The 24,829-nt window shown below is 43.8% G+C and overlaps 1 protein-coding gene and 1 pseudogene across 4 annotated transcripts in view; both read left to right on the top strand.

The window, feature by feature from the left end:
- LOC144697906 (uncharacterized) overlaps window positions 1–5,120 on the top strand; it is a 29,487-nt pseudogene extending 24,367 nt beyond the window's left edge. Inside the window, exon 5 of the transcript XR_013580434.1 lies at window positions 4,886–5,120. The product of XR_013580434.1 is annotated as an uncharacterized LOC144697906 (transcript). The remainder of the gene's footprint in view (window positions 1–4,885) is intronic.
- Window positions 5,121–13,926: 8,806 nt separating this feature from the next.
- On the top strand, window positions 13,927–16,021 carry LOC144697070 (uncharacterized). 3 transcript variants are annotated; one of them, XM_078568874.1, is made up of 2 exons: window positions 13,927–13,996; window positions 14,480–16,021. In XM_078568874.1, exon 2 carries the CDS (start codon window positions 14,589–14,591, stop codon window positions 15,528–15,530), a length of 942 nt encoding a protein of 313 aa, XP_078425000.1. In that variant the 5' UTR covers window positions 13,927–13,996; window positions 14,480–14,588; the 3' UTR covers window positions 15,531–16,021. The 3 variants fall into 3 exon arrangements, with proteins under 3 accessions (XP_078425000.1, XP_078424997.1, XP_078424999.1); XM_078568871.1 differs by having other exon boundaries at window positions 13,951–14,053; XM_078568873.1 differs by having other exon boundaries at window positions 13,962–14,066.
- The last annotated feature ends 8,808 nt before the right edge of the window (window positions 16,022–24,829 follow it).

The following is a 24,829-nucleotide window of genomic DNA, read 5'->3' as shown; positions in this document are numbered from 1 at the left end:
TATCAGATCCCCTCTTAACCTTACAGGTGTATACCTCCAACTCCACACTATATCAGGAAGTGTCTCTTTATATGTACCCATTATGACCATCCAATCAATGCCCTCCAAGGAAAACGACCCCTGCCTATCCAAACTTTCCTCATAGCTCAAGCCCAGACAACATCCTGGTAAACCTCCTCTGCAACCTCTCCAGTGCAATCACATCCTTCCTATAACGTGGCGACCAGAAGTGCACACCGTACTCCAGTTGTGGCCTAACGAGCATTTTATACAGTTCCAGTATAACCTCCCTGCTTTTGTATTCTACGCCTTGACTAATAAAGGCAAGTATCTCATATGCCTTCTTAACCACCTTATCTACCTGCCCTGCTACCTTCAGGGATCTCTGGATAAACACAACCAAGGTCCCTCTGATCTTCAGTACTTTCCAGGGTACAACCATTCATAGTGTAATTCCTTGCCTTGTTAGCGCTCCCCAAGTGCCATCACCTCACACTTTTCCAGGTTGAATCCTATTTGCCACTGCTCTGCCCACCTAACCAGTCCATTGATATCCTCCTGCAGTTTACAGCTATCCTCCTTACTATTTACCACCCTACCAATTTTCGTGTCATCCGTGAACTTCTTGATCATACCCCCTACATTTAAGTCCAAATCATTTATGTACACAACAAACAGCAAGGGCCCCAGCACCGAGCCCTGCAGAACACCACTGGAAACAGGCTTCCAGCCACAGAAACATTGCTCTACCATCACCCTCTGCTTCCTGCCTCTCAGCCAATTTTGGATCCAACATGCCACTTTGCCTTGCATCCCATGGGCTCTTACTTTATTGACCAGTCTGCCATGAGGGACCTTATCAAAAGCCTTGCTTTTTGTTCATATAGACCACATCTGCTGATACACCAGTGAGTCCACACCGGGGAGAGACTGTTCACCTGTCCCATGTGTGGAAAGGGATTCACAGTCATCCGCCCTGTGAAATCACCTGCTCTGAGTGTGGGAAGGGATTCACTCAGTTATCCAGTCTGGTGGGACACTGCCGCATTCACACCAGGAGAAGCTGTTCACCTGCTGCCTGCGTGGGAACAAATTCATTCAGTTATCCAGCCTGGTGGGACACCGGCACATTCACACCGGGGAGAGGCCGTTCACCTGCTCTCTGTGTGGGAGCAAATTCACTCAGTTATCCAGTCTGGTGGGACACCGCCACATTCACACCAGGGAGTGGCCCTTCACATGCTTTGTGTATGGGAAGGGATTCACACAGTCTTCCGCCCTGTGAAATCACCTGCTCTGAGTGTGGGTAGGGAATCACTCAGTTCCTCAGTCTGGTGGGACACTGCCACCTTCACACCGGGAGAGGCTGTTCACCTGCTGTCTGTGTGGGAACAAATTCACTCAGTTATCCAGTCTGGTTGGACACCGCCACATTCACACCGGGAGAGGCCCTTCACCTGCTTTGTGTGTGGGAAGGGATTAATCCGTCATCTAGTCTGCTGGGACACCAGGGCACTCACACCAGTAAGAAACCTGTTCAATGCTCTGACTGTGGGAGCTGCTTTAATAACTCAGCCTAGCTGATGATCCACCAGCACATTCAAACTGAGGAAAGATCCTTCAGCTGCTCTCGCTGTGCAAAGAGGTTTAGAACGTCATCCAACTTACTGAGACATCAGCGAATTCACACCAGGGAGAAGCTGATCACCTGCTCTGAGTGTGGGAAAGGATTCACTCAGTCATCCCACCTGCAGACACACTAGCAAGTTCACAGTGCTCCGTGTGTGGGAAGGAATTCACCTGAATATCCAACCTGCTGAAACATTATGGTAGTCACACCAATTAGAGACCTTTTAGATGCTCTGACTGTGGGTGTTAATTGTATCAATTGAAGTTAAGTTTATACAGATGGAGGGCATTGATTGGATGGTTATAATGGGCACATATAAAGAGACACTTCCTAATATAGCATGGAATTGGTGGTAATGTTTCACTCTGTGAATAAATCTATACCAAATAAAGATTGACTCCGCCCTATGCCTGTCAGGATTATAACATGGTAAAACAGAATGCTTGCCTAATGGTGAAGGTTTGAAACTCAGGGAAAATAAGGTTTCAGACAGAGACTTACAATCCTAGTGGCTTTTGTGAGAAATGGCTGAGGGTTGTTTTCCCTGCAATTTAGAAGATTAAGAAGTGATTTGATAAAAGCTTTCATGATGGTAATTGGAACTGGTAGGGTAGATAGAGAGAAACTACTCCCACTGGTTGGGGAATCTAGGACTAAGGGACGTAGTCTGAAAGTTAGTGTCAGAATTTTCAGGAGTGAATTCGGAAACACTTCTCCATGTAAAGTCATTAGACGTTTGGAACTCTACTCATCAAATGGCAGTTCATTCCAGGTCAACGTTAATTTTAAATCTGACATTGATGAACACGCAAGATATTAAGGGACCTGGGGGCAAAGGATCACAGAGCAGCCATCATCTCATTTCGTGGTGGAACAGGCTCAAGGAGCTAAATGGCCAACTCCTGGAATCAATGAAACTTGCAGCATAGAAAGAGACCATTCCAGTCTGTTTTTCAAAATTCATTCATGGGATGTGGGCATCACTGACTAGGCAGTATTTATTGCCCATCCCTAATTGCTCTAATTCAGAGGGCACTTAAGAGTCAACCACATGACTGTGGGTCTGGAGTCACATCTAGACCAGGTAAGGACAGCAGATTTCCTTCCCTAAAGGGCATGAGTGAACAAGATGGGCTTTTACAACGATCATCATCAGATTTTTATTGAATTCAAATTTCACCATCTGCCATGGGATTGAAACCCAGATCCCCAGAGCATTACCATAGGTTTCGGAATTACTAGCCCAGTGATATTACCACTATGCCACAATCTCCCCTTTGTTCATGTGCTTGTAATGTCTCTTTGAAAGAGAAGTTAGGTTTAGACCCACACAGCCACTTTCTGTTTGTAACCCTGTAAGTTCCTCACTCCCAAATCCCTGTCAACCTCCTTTTAAAACTTCTTATAGAATCAGGTTTCACCTTTTCAGGTAGAGAGTTCCAGATCCTGACGATTCTCTGTTGGTGCAGAAACTGCTGAACTCGATGTTGAGTTCTAAAGGCTGTAAAGTGTTGAATCGAAAGATGAGCTGCTGTTCCTCGAGCTCCCATTGAGCTTCATTGGAACAGTTCAGGAGGCTGAAGACAGAGAGGTCAGATTGGGAGTGGGGTGGAGAATTAAAATGACAAGTGACTGGAAGCTCAGGGTCAAGCTCACAGACTGAACGGAGATTGTTCCACAAAGTGATCACCCAATCTGTGTTTGATCTTCCCAATGTAGAGCAGACCACATGGTGAGCACTGAATACAGTAACTAAACTGAAAACATTACAAGCAAATCACTGTTTGTTATAGGCCGAAGAAAGATGCTTTATTTGAAGAGTAAAGGTTACAAAGTAAAACAAGCTGATTTCCAGAATATTAAACCTCCGGTCCAGTTACAGAGATTATCATCAGCAGAAACAAACCCAAACAATCAGAATGAACATGGCTCAGTCCTGGATGTGATTAACAGCAGAATCCAACCCCTGGGGTCTCTGCTGAACTCGCTGGTGTGTCAGCCGGTTGGATGATGGATTAAATCCCTTCTCACACGTGGAGCAGGTGTCCTGCCTCTCCCCAGTGTGAACTCGCTGCTGTGTGTCTTGGAACTGATGGCTTTCCCCATGCACCAGCTGCTCTTGTCTTTCTAGGTGGTGGGGGTCATGGGTTTGGGAGATTCTATTAAAAATTCTGGTTGAATTGCAGATGTATGAAGTCCATCTCCTTTCCCCCTCCTCCACCCCTCACTCTCTCTTCTCCCATAGAGGCCAGAGTCTTGTGTAGGCCCAAACTGGGAGGCAGGTTCCCTTCCCTGAAGGAAATTAGTGAACCAGTTGCATTTTTATGACAATTCAGCAGTTTTCATGGTCACTTTTTCCTCCTGCCGCTCCCACAAATTACCAGATTCATTCAGCTCAATGTCACAGCCTGCCTTTGTGTTTTTGTTGGTTCTCTTTCACAGTCCCTTGTTTCTGTTTTAAATTCGTTTTACATGGTATTAGAAGGATTTGCAGTTGGGAAAGTCAAACCAAAATCACATCACAATCTGCCAGAGTCGCTCGATTCATCAGGACCTGAATATCATCAGCCTTTGAACATGGAAGCAAAAAGCACCGTTCACACCAGGGAGAAACCCTGGAAATGTGGGGACTGTGGGAAGGGGTTCAGATCCCCGTCTAATCTGGAAACTCATCGACGCAATCACACTGGGAAGAGGCCGTTCATCTGCTCCATGTATGGGAAAGGATTCACTCAATTAATCTGCCTTCAGAGATGCCAGCGACTTCACACAGAGGAGAGGCCATCACCTGCTCCGTGTGTGGAAAAGAATTCACTCTCTCATCCCAACTGCTGAAACACCAGCAAGTTCACACTAACCAGAGAGATTTTAAATGCCCCAACTGTGAAAAGAGCTTTAAAAACCCACACGGACTGAGGGAGCACCAGCACATTCACACCGGATACGCACAGTTCAGCTGCTCACAGTGTGGGAAGAGGTTCAGGACATCACCCCATCTTCTGACACACCAACGAGTTCACACTGACAAGTGACCTTTTAAATGTCCAGACTGTGGGAACTGCTTCAAAAGTTCTGGGGATCTGATGATCCATCAACATTTTCACACTGATGAGAGACCGTTCAGGTGCTCTCACTGCGGGACTGGGTCCAAGCAAGCATCTGATCTTACTGTACATCAGCGCACACACATGGGGAGTGGCCGTTGACCTGCTTTTAATGTGGAAAGGGATTCACACGACCATCCACACTGCTGACACACCTGCGGGTTCACACTGGGGAGAGGCCATTCGCCTACTCTAGGTGTGGGAAGGGATTTAAACGATCATCAAACCTGCTGAGACACTAGCAGGTTCACACTGGGGAGAAGCCATTCACCTGCTCCATGTGTGGAAAGGGATTTAATCAAACATCCAGCCTGCTGACACACCAGCAAATTCACACTGGGGAGAGACCATTCATTTGCTCCATGTTTGGAAAGAGATTTAATTGATTATCCTATCTGGTGAAACATCAGCAAATTCACGCGAGACTGCACTGCTCTGATTCTGCTGCTGTTAATCAGATTCAGGAGTGAACCTTGTTAATTATAATATTGAGGCAGTGTTGATGATACTTCTGCCAACTACAGTAACTGGAGTTAACAGAATTTGCATTTATATAACTCCTTTCACAGCCTCAGGACGTCTCTGTGCACAGTAAGCCTCCACAAACAGCAATGTGATCATGACCAGAGATGATCTGTTTTAGTCAGAGTGGTTGAGGGTGAAATATTGGCCTCACGGGGGAAAGCTCCCCTGCGCTCTTTCAAAATAATGGCCATGGGATCTTTCACATCCACCTGAGAGGTCAGACGGGGCCCTTGGTTTAACATTCTCATATCTCTTTATGTGGCTCAGGGTCATCGCTCCTGTGAAACCCCTTGGGAGGTTTCTCACTGCGCAAAAGGAGCTTTATAAATGTGAGATGAATGTGACATCACAGACATAGATGTGCTGGGTAAAACTGAACCAGGTGCTGCCTGCAGCTGAGAGGCGAACACACGGGAACCATCAACAACAATTGTAAAGCTACAGTTTTTGTAATACCATGTAAAGAATATAAGGAACAGCAAGGAATGAGTAGGGATTATTAAAAAGAGTGTGGGGATTAGAGTATAAGAGAAAGCTAGCTCAAAATATAAAAACACAATATCTACAAGTATTTAAAAAGGAAAAGGATATGTGAAGTGAGTGTTGGTCCTCTGGAGAGTGAGTCTGGGGAATTAATAATGGAAAATAAGGAAATGGCAGATGAACTGAACAGATGTTTTGTGTGTGTATTCACTGTAAAGGATACAAATGACACCCCAGAAATAAGTTTGAATCAGGAGGTGAAAGGAAAGGAGGAACTTAAAACAATTATACGTAACTTAAAACAGGCATCAGGTACTGGAAATGGTACTGAGAAAATTATTAGAACTGAAAACTGACAAGTCCCAAGGTCTTAAAAGAAGTGGCTGCTGAAATAGCAGATGCATTTGTTTTAATTTTCCAAAATTCCCTAGATTCTGGAAAAATCCCATCAGATTGGAAAATAGTGAATGTGACTCATCGATTCAAGGAGGGAGACAGAAAGCAGGAAACTGCAGGCCAGTTAGCTTAACATCTGTCATTGGAAAAATTCTAGAATCTATTATTCATGAGGTTTAGCAGGGCAAGTAGGAAATCTCAATGTAATCAGGCAGAGTCAACATGGTTTTGTGAAAGGGAAGTCATGTTTGATTGATTTATTGGAGTTCTTTGAGGAAGTAACAAGCAACAAGGCAAGGGGAACCTGTGGATGTGCTGTGCTTAGATTTCCAGAAGGCATTTGACAGAGTGCCACATCAAAGGTTAATGAACAAAATAGGAGCTCATGATGTAAGGGGTGTTACAGATAATTTATGGTGTACAACTCATTTGACCCAATGTTCCCTGATTGTGAATTATCCAGCAAATCATTTGGTTCAAGCTAGACTCAGCCATTGGGCAAGACTGAACACTTCCGATGGTAAATTCAGAAGATTTGTTAACAATGAAAAGGTAACAAATTAAAAAGACAGAAAACAAGGTTTCAATTAACAGTAAAAGGAAACAGCTCAACAACTAAACAGACTTCTCACGTCTTCCTCAGGTGAACAAGCTGAAGGTGTGAAGTGATGATTGGTCGTGAACAGTCGATCTTTCAGAATCCTGTCTTGGACAGTCAGTATGTGGAGAACATGCCAGCAAAATGGCTTCTCCAAGTCTTCATTTTAACCCCTTAACTCATATTTTCGTATCTCGAATTAGTCTAACTGTTAAACAATAAACTGGACTAGCCATATAAATACTGTGGCTACAAGAGCAGGTCAGAAGCTAGGGATCCTGCAGTGTATAATTCACCTCCTGACTCCCCAAAACCTGTCCACCATCTGCAAGTCAGGAGTGTGATGGAATACCCGCCACTTGCCTGGATGAATGCAGCTCTAACAATGCTCAAGAAGCTTGTCACTATCTAGGACAAAGCTCCCCACTTGATTGGCATCCCACCCACAAACATTCACTCCCATGACCACCGACGCACAGTAGCAGCAGTGTGCACCATCTATAAGATGCATTGCAGGAACTCACCAAGGCTCTTTAGACAGGTCCTTCCAGTGTGGGTGTACCTACACCACATGGACTGCAGCTGTTCAAGAAGGCAGCTCACCACCACCTTCTCTAGGGCAATTAGCGATGGGCAACAAAAAATTGGTTAACTTAACTGTCAGTTATTTATTATTGATTTCTCACATATGTGAACATCTTCCCATTTAGTAATACAATATGGTTCCCTTTCACAAAACCATGTTGAATAACGCTTTATTCATTACCCATCTTTATGTGACTCCGCAGACTTAGCACACCTTATCTTTCTGGACTGCCTTGAGAAACATCATTTTACAGTCTCATAATGTACAATTAGTATACTTAAAATTAAAATTATGTGTAAACATTACAGGCTTTCTGTTAAATGTTATTCGTCCAGCCTTTACCAATACATCTATTGATTAATGACTTATCCTTCAACTGCCTTACAATTGAGGCTCACTATTTGTTCAATCATTCTTGGCTGGTTTCCAATCATGCAGTAACTGGTTAGTTTTAAAATGTCTCCTGCATTAATTCAAAATGGCTGCTTGACCATGTTAGTTTACTATATTAAATAACGTATTGACTCAGATTACAAAACAGTCAAGCCACACTAAAAATATTGATTTTGAAAGTACCAACAGTCCCCGGATTGAGGATAAAATATATCGTCCAATATATTGATCCTTCGCTATTCAATTTATCTCATTGGTTTCTATTGGGCATCAGAATTGACCTCCAGCTCAGATCAGAAGTATGAACTTGCAATCTCCTGGTGAGGACCCTCAAGTAATGAACGATGAAAATAATGACAATTGTGCTTATCAGTTGTACGAACGCAACAATGGTGGAAATAATTCTTAACCAGTTCATTTGCATTGACAACAGTTTGCCACCAGTGGGCTTTGCCATTTCCAAGTACCTTAATTCCTTTCTCTCACCTCTCATTATGCATCTTAACCACGTGTTTGGGAAGCTTCAGTTCTCTTGACAATATCTTTCAGATTCGGGGACAGTGGAGGTATGGGGTGGCCGAGCTGAATTATGGCCTTCAATGCTCGCTTCTGCATTCCAAACCCGATTCTCAGTTCAGTGACATTGTGAGTAGGTATAGGGGATAGAACCTCACTTCCAATCAGGGTCACTTGAGTGGGTTTGAAACAAAAAGTGGTTCTTGCCGTGGGGCACCATCGTGTCCCATGTTTCATCCACATACCATTCGCAGTGAAACAATAGACCCCTTGGCCTATGTACATGTCGCATTTTTGACCTCATCCTTCCAATTCTTCAAACCCATTTTGCAAGTCGGTGACCGACGATCTAAAGTGAGCTCATAAGCTGGTTTCCCCAGGTTCTTAACATCACAATGACACATAAAAACTCCACCCGTTCTGTACAACATTCAACGTGTGTACCCTCGATTAATCAGGGTATTTGGGTGTGTTACGTGAGATATGTGGATTCTGTCATCATAGGTACCAATGGAGTCTACTTTATAGACTTCCCATTCAGTGCCTTCCTCTAAGATAAGTAACCATAGTACCACAGGCACGACAGTTCCACGCTGGTATTTTCCATCTTCCTTTATCAGGTCAGATAGCCCAAGCCGTCAGGCCTTTTCCACTCTACCTAGCATGGCATCATTAATATAAGTTGAAATGTGGTTACTCTCTATGTCCTCCAGTATTGTCCCTATCTGATCTCACATGTAGATCCCATAGATGGAACATGTATTAGCCTTAGCTGTCTCTTTTACTGCCTCATGTTTGTCCTAGATTATACTGTTCATAGTCTCTTGAATTCATTGCTAAGGGATTACTTCATCTTTAGTGGTTAAGAGACTTCGGCCTATTTCTTCCACTATCTCTTTCCTCTTTCCCTGTCATCTAACAACATTGCCTGTAGCTCTGTTCTCATTGCCTCATTATGCTCCATCATACTTTCTACATCGACCCTGTTCCAAATTGCAGTGCCTGCGGTTCATCTTTAGTGGTTAAGAGACTTCGGCCTATTCCTTCCACTATCTCTTTCCCTGTCATCTAACAACATTGCCTGTAGCTCTGTTCTCATTGCCTCATTATGCTCCATCATACTTTCTATATCGACCCTGTTCCAAATTGTAGTGCCTGTGGTGGCACCAATTCCTCAACATACTTCCTTTCCGTATTTTCTGATTTCCTTCAACATTATCAAAGTTTTTCTCTCATGTTGAGTTTAGTTCTCCCCGGTCTGACAATTCTCCCCAGGCATTCTGAGCACAGTTCTTGTTCATGAAGCCTTATATCATCTTTACTACTAACTGATTAAAGAATTCCTGATATTGCTTGGAACACGGGACTTCTGGGAGGGGAATGCCTCTGAACTGTACGAGGACAGGCACAATCTCATCCGCTATGTCATTGTGCAGTTGTTTGTACGCTCTGGTAACCACTAACCCATTGATTGGTCCTTTCTTCATTTTAGGGCAATTCAGTTCGATTCCTTTCCTCTGCCTCCTTTTCTATCACCCATACTCCAAGCTGAACTGGGTTATAGACTTTTAACATGTTTGTGGCTGCATGATGCAAGTACCTGTTGGTGCAGCATTTCACTGTTCCCTGATATCTCTTACTTAACTTGGGTCAGTTTAGTGATTTGAGATTCTTCCTAACATAAGGAATACACATTTTCTGCCCTGGTGACCCAGTGCCTTCACCCAACCCTTCACCCAATGTGAATGTAGGTATTGCTATGTCACCATAACTCATGCAATTGCCGCTTGGTCGTACAAAACTTGAGTGTTGCTCAAAAAAGACATGTTGAAGCTTTTCACCTTGCACTCATCACGACACTTTTCATGAATACCAATATAAAGGGAAAACAATAATTTATACTGTATAAGAGAGTGCTGATTGGTTGGCAAGTGGACGCTGATTGGTAGAAGTATTGCCATGGAGAATGCACCAGTGATGCTGACTGACAGTTAACTGCCGGGCATTACTTGAAATTTAAACCAGGCAGGTTGACCCTGATTGGTCAAGGCTTTGCCCTGAGGAATGAGTCAGCGAATGGCTGTCACTTATTTTGTTTTGCTGAAACAGGTGCAATTTGTGTACATGTTCTTTCCATCAGCTTAGAACAGGGTCATGTGTATTAATATATGTAGCTTCCAGTACATGCAAATGTGCCAGAATGTGAGCCCGACTGACGATCTTAAATTGGTTGTCAGCGTAATTCTTAGCACGCTGAGGATTATTCAATAAATGTTGCCCAATCGTGGAACTACATCGAATGTTGGACACTATTTTGAGTTGTGTAAGCATGGACTGGTTAGGTACGGTCTGTAGACCACAGCTGGGACATACTGTTTGATATGATCCACCAGTGTTTTGGGGCGTACAGCCTACATACCTAGCATCACACTGGCACTGAAATTCATTTATCACATTACTTATTTGTGTTATAGGCAGAATTTTTGGTTTGACAGCAGCATCCTGTTAGTGGTGAATACCACTCGTGTTGCTACTGCATAGTAACATTGTGAAGCAGCTAGCTTAACCTCTTGCTCAAATTTGTGAAATACTATGCCCTTCCAGGGTAATCTAAGGTAGACTGGGCACTTTTCAGGGCTGAAAGTGATGGTCTTAGGCCCGTTCATGATTTTGTGCGATATACAGCATGAAATGCTCTGATCAGGGAAGCCATTATATCGTAGGATGCCTTTGATGCTCTCTATTTCAGCATTAAGCTTGCAAATGGCTTAGCCCCTATTTACAAGACCAATCTTATAGTGCATGGAACTGTAACAATCCCAATGCGTAAGTTGACCAGTGAAGGTAGGCTTGTGTTAGACCGTGGTTGAGAATCCCTTGGCAGGTTTCTCAACTAGTAGGTCAAGGAAAGGGTATTCATTTGGCTGCTTCATTTCAAAGGTGAATTTGGGTGCAGGATGTAGCCCATTAAGACATGTAAGGAAATTATTACATGCAGCTGCAGATTTCAATATAGCGAACTTATTATCCACATATTGGAAATATGCAGTTTGGCAACACAATTAACAATTCCACTAAACATGTAACACATCTCTCTGACCATGTACTGTCAGAAAGTGAGGAGTTTGTTCCTCTGCATGGTTTCAATTCTGGATTACTTTCATCCCAAATCAAATGGGAAGAGGTATTTGCTGAGTTCGAACTCCTGTACCCCAACTATCCCACCACAAACCAGCATCAACTGAGGACACTGAATTCCTGAAAGCACAATAGCTGATCCAGCACATGATTATTACGGGATTCCGAATGACCTGTTTGATTTTCACATGCAATGCAAATGTCTTACAGTGTTACTTAATCCTGCCTAATTACACATTAACAGACATAAGTTAGTCTTCTCCCCAGTTAGTTCCACAATGTATTGTTCGATGAATCTGTCCTGAATATGCTCGATGAACTCATCCTCAGTGCTACCTCTGCCAATTCAATTTGTCCAATCTATATGCTGATTACAATTATTTGCGATTATTAAATTATCTTTCTCACAAATCCGCATTATTTCTTCAATTATTATTAATCCTACCATTTCAATACTGTTAGCTGACATATAAAATGCTCCCAACAGTGACTTCCTTACCCTTAATTGCATTATCTCCAAACAAGCTGATTCCACATCTTCATCTTCTGAGCCAAGATCATTTCTCACTACTGTACCAATCTCATCCTTTATTAACAGACCTAACCTGTGCCCTCTTCATTTCATCTCATCCTTTTAAAATGGCAAATACACCTGAGTATTCAGTTCCTAGCCTTAGTAATTCTGGGAACACCTTTGTAATGGCTATGCTATCATAACAATTTATTTCTATTTTTTCTACCAATTCATCCATCTTGTTGCAAATGCTGATACATTCAGATTAACAGTCTTAAATCTGTCTTTCTGTCATTTTTTCCCCTACTGTGACCCTGTTTGCTGTTGCACTCTTATATTTGTACGTTATGTCCCTCCCTATCACACTCTGGTTATCATTACCCACTCGCGCCTTATCCTTTCTTGTCAACTTTCTAAATTTCCCCTCACCTCATCCCTTTCCCCTCCTCCAATATTTCACTTAAAGCCCTCTCTACAGCCCTAGTTTTGTGATTCACCTGGGCACTAATCCAAGTGCGGTTCTAGTGAATGCCATTGCCAATGGTACAGCTCCTTTTTTCCCCACTACTAATGCTATTGCCCCATGAATCACAACCCATTTCTCCCACACCAATTGTTGAACCACAAATTCAACATTTTGATCTCATTTACTCTATGCCAATTTACTGGTGGCTCAGATGGTAATCTAGAGGTTATGACTTTTGTGTTCACTTTTTAATTTAGACCCGAGCTGCTCATGCTCCTTTACCAGATCCTTTTACTTGATTCTACCCATGTTGCTGTATCTGCTTGAATCAGAAAAACTGGGCCTGCTTCCTCCATCTCCACATTCCTCCGTAGCTCTGAGGGAATGACCTTAATACCTGGCAGGCTGCACACCATTCAGGACTCACACTCTTGGCTACTGTCCCCTACTGCTACAACATTCCGTTTTACTCCCCCCACTTGATTGGTTCCCTGGAACTCAGTACCCGGATTACTGGGTCACTTTGCTCACATTTCATGCTGCTGTCCAGGAAGGCTTCAAGAATTTTGAACCTGTTAGACAAGTGCACAGACCTGTCTCACGACCTGTCATACCCATATCTGTCTTACGAGTAGTCACACCCTCCTGTTCCTGACCACAGACTGAATCTGATTTTATATAATTTAAGGCGAGTGACTGCTTTCTGGATCAAATTGCCCAGGGAACTTTCTCCCTCCCTGATGTATCACATTGTCCAAACTTCAGGCCCCAGCTCAACAACTCTGAGCTGAAATTCCTCGAGTTATGCTTACTGCAGGTGTGGTTGCTGTGAATCATATTGATGTCCACCAGTTCTCACATGCTACAGCTGCAACACACCACATCAATTCTAGTTCCGATCTGGAAGTTGCTCAATTTCAAAGTATTTGCAGCATTTTCCATTTTTATTTCATATTAACAGCATCCACAGTATTTTGCTTTTCCTTGGCCAGGGAACCTCGAGAATGTGGAAATTGTTGCATTGAGTTTGCAAAGTCGATCTGAGCTCGAAACTCACGGGTACAATCACATCACAGAAACACTGTTCATCAGCTGCATGTGGAAAGGGATTCACTTGATCACCCCATTTACTGGCACAACAGCAGTCATATCGGAGGGAGGCCATTCAGATACTTCATATGTGTACTATTCAGTTTTTCCAACAGTTAACATTTCAGTTTTAGAAGTTCAAAGCAATTGATATACAATCAGCACATTCTTAGTGGAAAGGAAACGCCTGTTCACACCAGCTGCTGAGGTTCCAGTGAGTTCACATTTGACATTTGTTTTTATTGGTTTTAATCAAATACAGAACGATGGAGCAGGTCCCACGAACTTGGATGCTATATCATCTGACCTAATCATTTAATATCTAGTATTCAAATCGTAATCGGACCACAAAATATGATTTTTTATTTAACAATATCGGTTGTCAATGGCGTTGCGGTTACCCAGGATTCACGGAGCGGCAGAATATGTCCTATCTGCATAACATTAGCTTATTGCGCAGGCGCAATGGCGCTCTGATTGGAGCATGCGCAGATGGGTGTTGTCGGACGGGTTGGTGTTGGAGCCGCAGGGAGAGCAGGAACTGATTGGAGGCAGCGGGTGAGTGAGGTCGAATGGAGCGGGCGATGGAGAAGGGACGTTTCATAAGCACCCGGTGTAGGAAGAGGAGGTTTCATAAACACTGGCTGTTAGACTTAAGCCGCAAATAAGAAGCTCGCGGTCTCGCGTTAGGATCGATTTTGCAGCCTCTATCCTCGGAGGTCATGGCCAGCACGGCCGCTATCTTTATTAGGGACAATGGGCAGGAGGGCGCATGTGCGACCGCCATTTTCGGAAGGCAATGTTTCAGCGCTGCTGCCATCTTTGTTGGGGGCAATGGACCGCGCGGTCGCCATCTTTGTTCATTCACAGAATGTGGGCTTCGCTGGCTGGGTCATCATTTATTGCCCATCCCTAGTTGCCCTTGAGGGGGCAACAGCCTCAGGGCGCATGCACGGCCATCATCTTCAGAGGAGAATGGTTTAGCTCGGCAATGTGAGTTCTTTCTCACTCCTTTTTTTCTGTTTTCAATCAATTACACAGGGTATCAGATGGGGAAGATTTGCGGTCGCGAAATTCCAACCAGATGTCACATCCAGATCTGACAGAGTCACCCAATTTATCATAATCTGAAAATCATCGGATTTTGAACATGGAAGGAAAAAGCACGGTTCATAGTGAAGAGAAGCCGTGGAAATGTGGAGACTGTAACGGGGGTTTCAGATCCCCGTCTGAGCTGGAAACTCATCGGCGCAGTCACACTGGGGAGAGACCGTTCACCTGCTCTGAGTGTGGGAAGGGATTCACTAGGTCATCCAACCTGCTGCAACACCAGCGAGTTCACACTGGGGAGAGGCCATTCACCTGCCCCGAATGTGAGAAGGGATTCACTCAGTTATCCCACTTGCTGACACACCAGCGAGTTCACACTGGGGAGAGGCCATTCACCTGCTCCCAGTGTGGAAAAGGATTCGCTCAGTCATCCGACCTGCTGAAACACCAGCAAGTTCATTCTGGGGCGAGACCTTTTAAATGCCCAGAGTGCAGGAAGTGCTATAAAAGTTCCCTGGACCTGATGCGCCATCAACGTGTTCACACTGATGAGAGACCATTTAGGTGCTCTCACTGTGGAACTGGGTTCAGGCGATCAGACGAACTCATTGTGCATCAGCGTACTCACACTGGGGAGAGGCCGTTCACCTGCTATGAGTGTGGGAAGGGATTCACTCAGTCATCTGCGCTGTTGACACACCAGCGAGTTCACACTGGGAAGAGGCCGTTCACCTGCTCTGAGTGTGGGAAGGGATTCACACAGTTATCCACCCTGCTGAAGCACCAGAGTGTCCACACTAATGAGAGACCATTTAAATGTCCAGACTGCAGGAAGTGCTATAAAAGTTCACGGGAACTGATGTCCCATCAACGTGCTCACACTGATGAGAGACCTTTTAAATGTCCAGACTGTGGGAAGTGCTATAAGGGCTCTGGGGAATTAATGCGCCATCAACGTGTTCACACTGATGAGACACCATTCAGGTGCTCTAACAGCGGGACTGGGTTCAGGGGATCAGAACAACTCACTGCACCCCAGTGAGTTCGCAATGGGGAGAGGCCATTTCCCTGCACCCTGTGTAAGAAGGGATTCATTGGGTCCACTGAGCTGATGCAACACCTGAAAATTCACACTGAGGAGAAGCCATTTATTTGCACTTGCTTCGGAAAGAGTTTCAGGCAGTCAACCCAACTCAGTGTACACCATCGAGTTCACACTGGAGAGAGGCCATTCACCTGTTCTGACTGTGGGAAGGGATTCACTCAGTCATCCATCCTGCTGACACACCAGTGAGTTCACACTGGGGAGAGACTGTTCAATTGCTCTGAATGTGGCAAGGGATGCACTACTTCATCCAACCTGCTGAAGCACCAGCAAGTTCACAAGTAACTGCAGTGATTGGATTTTTATGTCAATCACATCCACGACTGATCCATGTACATTGGGGTCTGCTTCTGCTGATGTTAATCAACTTCAAACCAGTTATGTGAACTAATAATTGAGATAAAAGTCAAATAAATTGGCTTTGTGTTAAACATACTGTGTCAAGTCTTTTTAATATCTCTGACAAAAGTTAGTTCCCTTTCAAGTGCACTTCCCCCTGTCTCCTCCATCCTCATCTCCAACAACAAGTGTGAGGAGCTCATGAAGCTTCTTTGTCACTAAGATTGAAACAATCTGATTAGCTGCCTCTGCTGTTTCCCTCCCACTGGCCCACCGGACTAAACTGCCTCTAAAGTTCACCCTTGTTATGATCCCCGCTGAGCTTACCCTTGGACAAACCTGATCCCAGAGTGGAACCCAGATTGATAGATCCTAACTTTTATTTGTTTGTTTAGATACGTGGAGAGTAGTTACTGAACTGAGACACGGGTCAGCTGATGAACTTTTAACAAAAGAATAAAACATTTATTCAACAAGAAAAGATGAACTATGTTACAATACTCCTTCACACACAACTATACCTTTACAGAAATATACAGATTTGTAAGGCTAACACAGGTTACAAAAGCTATCTTATACTCTAATGTAATGAAGGGTCATGAGGACTCGAAACGTCAACTGTGCTCTTCTCCGCCGATGCTGCCAGACCTGCTGAGTTTTTCCAGGTATTTTTGTTTTTGTTTTGGATTTCCAGCATCAGCAGTTCTTTGTTTCTATCTTATACTCTAATGTCCACAGTAAGTACACAGTCCAAGTAAACCAATAGGCACCCTGTGGTCAGACACACCACGCTCTGAAACCAAGTGACAGATGCCACCTAAACCAGATGCTTTGGACCTCTCCTCAGCTCCCCCCAGAGACTCGTCACAACTTGAGCCAACCAGTCTCACTGAACTCTGTCTTTCACACGAAGGGCTCCAATCTCCGCTTTCCAAGAGATCACCTTGGAATCTTCTCCCACACTGACGCTTTCTGTCAGATGCCTTCCACAAGGGCTCACCTCCAGGGATTTGAACTCTCCTTCTGATGTTCCTCTCCCCTGGGTCACCACATACATTCAAGTTCTCTTCCATTTATTTTTGTCAATTAATTTCGAGAGGACTAGAATATAAAAGCAGGGATGTGCTGCTGAGGCTTTATAAGGCTCTGGTCAGACCACATTTAGAATATTGTGAGCAATTTTGGGCCCCATACCTCAGGAAGGATGTTCTGGCCCTGGAGAGGGTACAGAGGAGGTTCACGAGAACGATCCCAGGAATGAAAGGCTTAACATATGAGGAATGTTTGAGGACTCTGGGTCTATACTCGATGGAGTTTAGAAGAATGAAGGGGGATTTGATTGAAACTTACAGAATACTGAAAGGCCTGGATAGAGTGGACGTGGGGAAGATGTTTCCATTAGTAGGAGAGACTAGGACCCGAGGGCACAGCCTCAGAGCAAAGGGAAGACCTTTTAGAACAGAGATGAGGAGAAACTTCTTTAGCCAGAGATTGGTGAATCTATGGAATTCATTGCCACAGAAGGCTGTGGTGGCCAGGTCATTGAGTGTATTTAAGACCGAGATAGATAGGTTCTTGATTGGTAAGGGGATCAAAGGTTACGGGGCGAGGGCGGGAGAATGGGGTTGAGAAACTTATCAGCCATGATTGAATGGCGGAGCAGACTCGATGGGCCGAATGGCCTAATTTCTGCTCCTATGTCTTATGGTCTTCCATGCACTCTGTCTCACTGTCTCAGCTGTTAAAAGTACCACTGCCTCACATGCCCATAGCAAAGAGTTACAGACTTTCAGCTGCCTCTTTGGACCTTTTCACCTGTTGCAAGATGTTCTCACTTTAAATCTCCTTTCTGACCCTTTTGTCTCCTTAAATCTGAAATTTGGAGCCTTTCTCTCTGCTCCTTGCTCTTAACTTCACTTAACAGGACCTTTGCCAGGATCCCATCCTTCCGTTGACAAGGTGTCCTTCTTTGGACTTTCCCCTCTTCCACTCCTCTGGAATTTCGGGGTTCTTCTTTAGCTTGGGACTAGTTGTCTGTCCCCCTTTAGGTGGCTTCTGTTTGGCAGCTATCTTTCAAACCAGCTGAACTCCAACAGCTTCCAAAAAAAATTGCTGTTTCTGGCTTTTCTGTGTGTCTGTGGGAGGGAACTGCGTCTCTGGACCCATGTTGCTAGGCAACAGTCCAATTCTCCCACCCTTGTTTGTTTACCATCTCTTTAGGAGTCATAAAACTCATTAGTAAAGCAGGAAACTTTTTAAAGTAAAATTTGACCTTTCTTAACACACACATACAGAAATACAAATTAAACTTAAAGATTAAAGTTAAATTTCATTCCTGACACTCAAAAAATACAAATGTAACTCACTTAAACTATCTCTATTTCCTAACATCCTTCTCTGAGCTCTGAACTCACATCTTTCCCAGTTTCTCTCCTGTCTTCCATCTCCCCCAGAGCTCATCTTGTTCATGAGATCTGCCTTCTGTTCCCTTCACTCAATTCTCACTAAACGGCTCACCATCAACTTCCACATTTTAGCTGATATTGTTAACAGTTCTCTCTCTCTCTTTGTACTGTACCTCTCACTTTAAATCCACTGTTATCATCCATCCTAAAAAAGAACCCTTTATATCACCATCCTTCCAAATTACCACCCATCTCCAACCTCCCTTTCCTCTCCAAAGTCCTTGAATTTGGTGTCCCCCAAGAATCTATCCTTGGTCCCTCCTATTTCTCATCTACATGCTGCCACTCGGTGACATCATCCAAAAGCACCGTGTTAGTTTTCACATGTACATTGACAATAGTAGTAACTTTCAATAAAGTCATAAATCGTTGAATTGTAAAAAGAATACATGTATACGGGGAAAGGGCAGGAAAGTGGACTAGCATGGGCATGATGGGCTGAATGGCCTCCTGAATTGTATCATTCGCTGATTTCATGAACCCGATGTTCCTCCAATTCTGGTTTCTTACTCACCAAAAAACATGCTCAATGATGCTCAGTTTGGGCTCCACCAGAGCCACACGGCTCCAGATCTTATTGAAGCCTTATTCCAGACATGGACAAAAGAGCTGAATTCTGGGGGGTGAGGAGAGAGTGAATGTCCTTAACGTCACAGCAGCATTTGACTGAGTTTTGCATTATGGAGCCCCTGTAAAATTCAATTCAATGGGAATCAGAGTGGAAACATTTGCCTGGAATCATGTCTAGCACAAAGACAGATGATGGTTGTTGGAGGTCAAGCATCTCAGTCCCAATACATCGCAGCAGGAGTTCCTCAGGTTGGTAACCTCGACCCAACCATCTTCAGCTGCTTCATCAATAACCTTTCTTCTGCCATAAGTCAGACTTGGAAATATATTGGCATCCCTGCACCATTGCTGTGTCAGAATCTTGGAACTCCCCTCCTAACAGCATCTACACCATACGTACTACAGCAGTTCAAAAAGGTGGCTCACCACGATCTTCCAAGAGCAATTAGGGATGGACAATAAATACTGGTCCTGCCAGTGATGTCCACATCCCATGAACAAAGTATTAAAAAGGAAGTAAACTAGAGTTATTCTGTTCCGAATTTTTATCCTGTGCTAACTTTTGTGAACTCCTTTTATAGGGTATTTGAATGGGAGGACTTGCTGACGGGAAAGTAGCAAATATAACCCCTCTACTCAAGAAGGGAGGGAGGCAGAAAACAGTCAGCAGTTAGCTTGACATCTGTCATGGGGGATGTGTTAGAATCGATCATTAAGGAAGTTATAGCTGACCACTTAGAGAAACTCAAGGTAATCACGAACAGTCAGCATGATTTTGTGAAAGGGAAATCATGTTTAACCAATTTATTGGAGTTCTTTGAAGGAGTTAAATGCACTGTGGATAATGGGGAGCCTGTAGATGTACTGTGCTTGGATTTCCAGAAGGCGTTTGATAAGGTGCCACATCAAAGGTTATTTTGGGAAATAAAAGCTCTTGGTGTAGGGATTAACATATCAGGGTAGATAAAGGATTGGCTGGCTGGCAGAATACAGAGAGTATGCATAAATGGGTCTTTTTCTGATTGGCAGAATGTGATGTGTGGAGTCCTGCAGGGGTCTGTGCTGGGGCTGATCTTTGTACAATTTATATCAATGGCTTAGCTGAGGGGAGTGAAGGCATGGTAGCTAAATGTTCAGATGACACAAAGATAGATAGAAAAGTATGCTGTGAAGAGGGCATAAGGAGGTTGCAGGTGGATATAGATAGGTTGAGTGAGTGGGCAAAAAACTGGCAGATGGAGTTTAATCTGGGAAAATTTGAAGTTGTTCATTTTGGCAGGAAGAATAAAAAAGCAGAGTATTACTTAAACAGAGAATGGCTGCAGAATTGTGAGGTTCAAGGGATCTAGATGTTCTTGTGCATGAGTCACAAAAAGTTAGTATGCAGTTACAGCAAGTAATTAAGAAGGCGAATGGAATACTGTCCTTCATTACGAGAGGAATAGAGCATTAAAGTAAAGATGTTATGCTTCCGTTATGCAGGGCATTGGTGAGGCCACATCTCGAATATTTTGTGCAGTTTTGGTCTCCTTATTTAAGGAAGAACGTAAATGTGTTGGAGGTGGTTCAGAGAAGATTTACTAGATTGTTAGTTGGAATAAGTGGGTTTGTCTTATGAGGAAAGGTTAGACAGACTGGACTTGTTTCCATTGGAGTTTAGAAGAGTGAGGGGTGACTTGATTGCAGTATATAATATCCTAAATGGCATCGACAAGGTGGATGTAGTAAAATTAGAGGTTTCTCTTTTAGGGGAGATTTTTTTCTCTCAGAGGGTTGTGCAACTTTGGAACTCTCTGCTTCTGAAGGCAGTGGAGGCGGGGTCATTGAATATTTTTAAGGCAGAGGTAGGTAATGTTTGTTGGGCAAGGGAATCAAACGTTATCAGGGTAGATGGTAATGTGGAATTCAAAACACAAACAAATCAGTAATGATCTTATTGAATGAAGGATCGACGGGCTGAATAGCCTACTTCTGCTCCTATTTCACATGTTCGAAACTTAAACGAAACATCGCATCATAATCAGACAGAATCACTCAATACATCAAGAGCTGGATATCATTGAACCTTTAATATAGAAGGAGAAATGTTTTAAGCAATTGCACAATCTGAAAAAAATATCACACCACTCACAGTGGGGAGAAACTGTGTCATCCAACCTGGAGAGACATAGGGATACTGGCACCACGGAGAAACCGTGGAAATGTGGGACTGTGGGAAGGGATTTGGTTCCCCATCAGAACTGGAAATTCATCAACACAGTCACACTGGGGAGAGGCCGTTCACCTGCTCCGTGTGTGGGAAGAGGTTAACTCATTCATCCAAACTTCTGAGACACCAGCACATTCACACTGAGCAGAGTTCAGTTGTCTGCTCCGTGTGTGGCAAGGCACTCAGTCCTTCATCGAATTTTCTGAGGCACCAGCAAGCTCACAGTGGAGAGAGGCCATTCATTTGCTCCATGTGTGGGGAGGGATTTACTCAGTTATCCTCCCTGCTGACACACCAGCTCATTTATTTTAGGAAGAGACAATTTATCTGCCCCATGGGTGGGACAGGATGTAATCGACTATCAAAGCTTCTGAAATACCAATGCATTCTCTCTGGAGAGAGTCCATACACCTGCTTTATCTGTGGCAAGGGATTTAATCAACCATCCAAACTATTGACACACCAGTGAATTCACACTGAGGAGAGGATGTTCACCTGCTCCGTGTGTGGGAAGGGATTCACTCAGTTATGACCCTGGCTGACACACCAACGAGCTCACGCTGGCGGAAGGCCGTTCAATTGCTTTGTGTGTGGGAATAGATTCACTCAGTCATGGTCCTGACTGACATGAAGAAGTTCAAAGGTGTCTGCAGGGGTTAGACTCTGGGGTAACTGTTGGTGTTAACCATGTTCAGGACTGAATTCTTTCATGCTGACAATTGGGGTTTGTTTCTGCTGATCTTAATAAATCATAAAAACGGGCTGCTCTTTAATATTCTGGCTAAATGTCAAATATATTGTTGTAGATCTCTGTCGTTCCCACCCGAGTGTTTAACATCACCTGGATGGAGTTCAGAAAGGACAACCTGGGGTAGGATCAAACGGCAGGAACAGAACTTCAGCCTGGACAGAGTCCTTTAGGGTCACAGTGACAGGGACAATTGGCACTTCAGTCTTCCTCGTCTCTCTTCACTGACAGCAAAGCCCCCATGTGGATTAATCTGGAGGCGTGTAAGAAATGTGTCCCAGCCACTTCTGTGCAGTACATACAATCTAAAGATGACCAAGGTCAGGCTGTGTGGAGTCCAAGACCACGTAGAAAAATGGATGGAAAAATACAAACTCCCTGTAAACCTAAATCCCTGATTACTGTTATGTAACCATCCAGTTTCAAAGCTCCTAGTCACAGGGTAGTAAAATACACATGGAGGAGTTCACAGGATCCCTTTGACTGCTTGGACCATTTGGACCATTATATAACAATCATTTTGTCTCTACATAAAGAAGGGCCTGCAGCATGTTTCCAGAAATTTCTTACTTTATTGATGTTTGTGTGTTAGATCCCAGTGTTTAGTTGCAGTCTTCCTCAGTATTAACAGTACCTCCCAATTTGCTAATGAATAAATTAATTAATATATCACTTAATTACTCCCTCATGTCATTGTTCAGCCTACTATTGAATTCAAGATTTAATGAGCAGTGCTATAAAGTTTTGTTAATTGAGAACCCTTATCTGTGATTCATTGTAATTCTGCTCCCGAATTTTAAAAGTGGAGTTCTGACCACTTCCCACATGTTGCCAGTCTGAATAGTAAATCTTTAACTTTTCTCTCTGTTTTCTGTTTTGTAACCAGTTTGTTATCCATAACAGTGTGCACAATCTACAAGGTGACCAAGACCAGCCTGTGTGGATTGAAGGGCCAGGCAGCAGAATGGATAGAAAGATGGCGACAAAACAGAAATCAGAGGGTCAGATTTACAGTGAGTTTGTAGCCATCTTTCCATCCATTCTGTTATGTGGCCTGACCTTCACCGAGATAATCAATATAAAGGGAATTAGCATCATCTGTAATACCAAGAGGATAGTATTAGCTGTAATTAACATGGGATGTTAACTGTTTTTTACATGATCTCCCATAGGGGCTGATTCCCCAGTGCAGCAATAGACTGCGCATTGTTTACGCTCTGTTGTTGCTTCTGTCCCAGGTGTTCAATATGAATTTAAGGTTCAGAGAAAGGGGTGGAACAGGATGGTGGTAACTTCTCACAGTCTCTACGGGGGAATGTTTATTTGAATTTCTGAAACATTGTGGCCCTTATTCCCAGTATTAGTCAGGTTGGTGGATTTGATTCAAAATGTTGTCCTCCTGTTCAGAATGGTAGTGTCCCCATGTATGTCTGCAAGTTTGAGTGTGTGAGTGCTGCGTAAAACCTGAAATCTATAAAGCAGGGTCCCATTTCCTTAGTAATAACATGAAGTGTCTGCTGCTTTCCAGATCCCTTCCTTCCCCCTCACTATTATTCTCAGGTAGTTCACAAATTCCTTGTGCACATCATCCTCCAACATGTCTATGGCCCCATCAACAGTTCCAATTGTCTTACGTACAGATAAAAATGGCATTGCTGCTATTACAGGATCAGTTCTGAAATACTGTCAGTCTAATTTTAAGGCTTCCTGGAGTAATACCAGAAATTCCCACCCAACATCAATCCATATTCGCACCTGAGATCTAGATTTCACATGATTGTCCGATGTAGCAAACATCTGACCCCTTTCACTTTATTCAGCACAGCACCTCCACACATACTACTCTTTTAGATCAGTTTTCCTTTATGGCCTGTGTTGTTCTGAATGATGACAGGATGAACCTTCTCCCTAACCTGTCCTAACCCTTCTGCCGTTCATTTATTGAAACCAGGGACAATCCTTGTTTTAATGGTGACATTCCCTGTCTGCCCAGTTATTCCTTTGTTAGCCCTTGAATTGTTTTATTTTTATTCATTCACTGGATGAAGGCTTCGCTGGCTGGGCCAGCATTTATTGCCCATCCCTAGTTGTCCTTGAGAAGGTGGTGGTGAGCTGCCTTCTTGAACCGCTGCAGTTCATGTGGTGTAGGTACACCCACAGTGCTGTTAGGAAGGGAGTTCCAGGATATTAACCCAGTGACAGTGAAGGAACAGTGATATATTTCCAAGTCAGGATGGTGAGTGACTTGGAGGGGATCTTCCAGGTGGTGGTGTTCCCATCTTTCTGCTGCCCTTGTCCTTCTAGGTGATAGTAGTCATGGGTTTGGAAGGTGCTGTCTAAGGAGCCTTGGTGAATTCCTGCAGTGCATCTTGTAAATGGTACACACTGCTGCTAATGTGCGTCGGTGCTGGAGAGAGTGAATGTTTGTGGATGTGGTGCCAATCAAGCGGACTGCTTTTTCTTGGATGGTGTCAAGCTTCTTCTGTGTTGTAGGAGCTGCAGTCATCCAGGTAAGTGGGGAGTATTCCATCACATTCCTGACGTGTGCTTTGCAGTTGGTGGACAGTCTTTGGGGAGTCAGGAGGTGAGTTACTCGTCGCACGATTCCTAGCCTCTGACCTGTTCTTGTAACCACAGTATTTATACAGCTTGTCCAGTTCAGTTTCTGGTCAATAGTGACCCCCAGGATGTTGATAGTGGGGAATTCAGTGATGGTAATACTATTGAACATCAATGGACGATTGTTGGATTCTCTCTTTTTGGAGATGATCATTGCCTGACACTTGTGTGGTGCGAATGTTGCTTGCCCAAGCCTGGATATTGTCCAGGTCTTGCTAATTTGGACATGGACTGCTTCAGTATCTGAGGAGTCATGAATGGTGCTGAACATTATGCAATCATCAGT

The sequence above is a fragment of the Cetorhinus maximus genome, chromosome 23 (genome assembly GCF_964194155.1).
Source record: "Cetorhinus maximus chromosome 23, sCetMax3.hap1.1, whole genome shotgun sequence".
NCBI classification, from domain to species: Eukaryota; Metazoa; Chordata; class Chondrichthyes; order Lamniformes; family Cetorhinidae; genus Cetorhinus; species Cetorhinus maximus.
This window is presented reverse-complemented; position numbering and strand designations above follow the sequence as displayed.